General features: G+C 37.2%; 1 protein-coding gene across 3 annotated transcripts in view; it reads left to right on the top strand.

Moving 5' to 3' along the window:
- The window catches only part of CHEK2 (checkpoint kinase 2), a 55406-nt gene that overhangs the window by 28492 nt on the left and 24198 nt on the right, over positions 1–2716 (top strand). For all 3 annotated transcript variants that reach the window (XM_037731777.1, XM_017509686.2, XM_017509682.2), the window contains exon 7: positions 911–1019. In XM_037731777.1, coding sequence (XP_037587705.1) covers positions 911–1019 — 109 coding nt within the window. The remainder of the gene's footprint in view (positions 1–910; positions 1020–2716) is intronic.

Genomic DNA, 2716 nt, shown 5'->3' with positions numbered 1-2716 from the left:
GGGGTTTCACCATGCTGACCAGGATGGTCTCGATCTCTTGACCTCGTGATCCACCCGCCTCGGCCTCCCAAAGTGCTGGGATTACAGGCTTGAGCCACCGCGCCCGGCCTGTGTCAGTATATTTAACACAATAAAAAAGATGTCTTGGTAAACCTGTCAACTTACCCCTTCAAAACCCACAATAGTTAGAATAGTCTACTTCGTAATGGGTAATTGATGCTCTAATAGCCATCATCTTGGGCTGACCCAAGCTTTGGTGGACAGATCCTACTCAGGATTAAGTGTGTTTTGGGTGATAGCTTGGATAGCATTCCTCCTCTATGAGTAGTATCCCAATTAACTGCAAATCTCTGTGAGAGGTTGCTGATAGTAGGCTAATTGTGTAATACTTTTGGTTTCTTAGGTAATCTGATTTGATTTAAAGTGCAGTTCATGCTGTCAACTGCTTATGCACTTCCTTTGAAGACAGAAAATAAGAAAGAAAGAAATGTATCCGTTAAAGTTATTCATTTGCAGAGTCTGTTTACTGTTATTTGTTTAGCGCACTCATTTTTGACCAGGGAGGACCATTTCTAGTTAATGTTTTTCTGACCTCTCACATAGGTAATTTCTCTCTCATTTTTTTCTTAGTATCTTTCTGGGAATTTCACAATCCAGGGCTGCAGTAAGACTCATGTTTGTATCACTCAGCTCAAAAGTGGAATTTGGAGCTGACTTAGTGTTGTTGGCTGTTAAGCCCTTGACATTTTACATTGGTGAAGTTCCACTGTGTCCTCTGCAAACAGGGACAATGGAAGGGTTGTTAGATGGAATGTCTGTAAATTGTAATACTTGAAGCAGCGGACTCAGGAGTGGTGGGTCTCATAATTAAAAACATTCAGACAATCACTGTCTTTGTTTTTCCCTCTAGTGGTGCCTGTGGAGAGGTAAAGCTGGCTTTCGAGAGGAAAACATGTAAGAAAGTAGCCATAAAGATCATCAGCAAAAGGAAGTTTGCCATTGGTTCAGAAAGAGAGGCAGTAAGTACCAATAAAAAGCTGCTCACCTTGTGTTGACACTTCTTCATAACTTCCCAAAATAATCTTAGATTGATGATCTTCAATCTCAGGAACAACTCCCTGCTTAGATGGATGAATTTGTGAGTATCAAAGAACATGGAAAATTTGGAGGCATCTTTGATTAATCTAGAAACTTTTACTTATAGACAATTTGGTTCCACAAGTATTTAATTGTACATAATAATGAGCATAGCAGGAAGTTTTTTTTTTTTCTCCTTCCAAGTTCAAAGTTGTTAAAAGATTGTTTTTACAACAAATGACAGGAAATTAGAGAAAAAAATTCAGCCATAATCCCCACTGTAACCCCACAGCTGTTTTCAGTTTTCCTTTTCCTCCTAGTTTTTGTTCAGATGAAATCGTGTTTTTAGATGGTTGAAATCATCTTGTATATACAGTTTTGTATTTTGCTTTTCCACAAATGCATTATGGCAAAAACTTTTCCTTAATACATCCTTTTTGATGACTGATTTTTCATATCATTTACTTTATTGTAATTTATTTAACAATTTCTCTGCCTGACCATTTAGGTAATTTCTTATTCTTTGCTGTTCTGGGTAATATGGCAGTGAGTATCCTTGGTTTATGGATTAGCCATAGATTTTTAAAATTTTAATTAAATCATTGACATAGTTTTTCTTTATAGCAGCTGTTTACTACTTTTTTGTAATCCACATTTACTGTCTGGGAGAGATGGCCAAATGCATTGGTCTGTCCACATGTGACTCAACAAAGTAATGTAAAACACAGCCCCTAATCACATTTTCCTTTGCGGCCAGCTGTTTCTGGCTATTATACTTTCACATTCTTTAAAGATCAATTTTTCCCCCCCAGACAATGCCATTCTCACATGGCAAGAAGAATTTCCTTTTTGTGTTCACTTTGTTATAGATCTTTCCCCTGCGATTCTAAGATTTGTTTCCCATTTTGAGGAGAAGAAAATACCAACTAGATTGTTAAAAACTGGGAGTAAAATTTTACTTTTTGATTTCATTCCTTGAATCAGATTGGACTCTTTGTGACCATTTTATTATCAGAATATGCCCTGACTTGGTAATGAGTTTAGTGGCTTACAGGAAGAGGCAGGCTCTTAAAATTAAACATCTGAGTTTCTTAGCTGAAGTTCATTTTATATAAATATGTAATTCTATCTCCTCTTTGCTTGCGGAGGGTGTAGCCCAGGAAGTTGAGTTACTTGATTCATCCTTTTGGAATTGTAACAGAACAACTTTAGTACCCTGAAGCCTCCTCTTGTCAGAGTTTCAGAAAATATGTGAGCCTGCTGTTGAAGTTGGAACCTGTATCTGCTCTATTAGCAGAAATTTGAATTAACATTTTCCTTATACAGTTTAATTGAACACCTTCTTGTCCCATGTTTTTTGTTTATCATTTTAATGAATTTAAATAGTTCCATAGCTAATAAGTAGGGTCGACGAATTATACATGAACACAGTGGAAACACACTTGTTTCTGACTGTGGAGACTGAGGCAAGTGCATTCTGTCTTCTGAGCCTTGTTTGCCCCATCTGTAAGATGGGGATAATTGTAGAATCCCCTTCAACCAGGGGAATCTGAGGCTCATGAGACATGATCTCTGTAAAGAAAGAGCTTGGCACAGGATCTGGCCATTTATTTATTTATTTATTTTTTTTTTTGAGACG

This window comes from Cebus imitator, unplaced genomic scaffold (assembly GCF_001604975.1).
Source record: "Cebus imitator isolate Cc_AM_T3 unplaced genomic scaffold, Cebus_imitator-1.0 Scaffold419, whole genome shotgun sequence".
Classification (NCBI taxonomy): domain Eukaryota; kingdom Metazoa; phylum Chordata; class Mammalia; order Primates; family Cebidae; genus Cebus; species Cebus imitator.
This window is presented reverse-complemented; position numbering and strand designations above follow the sequence as displayed.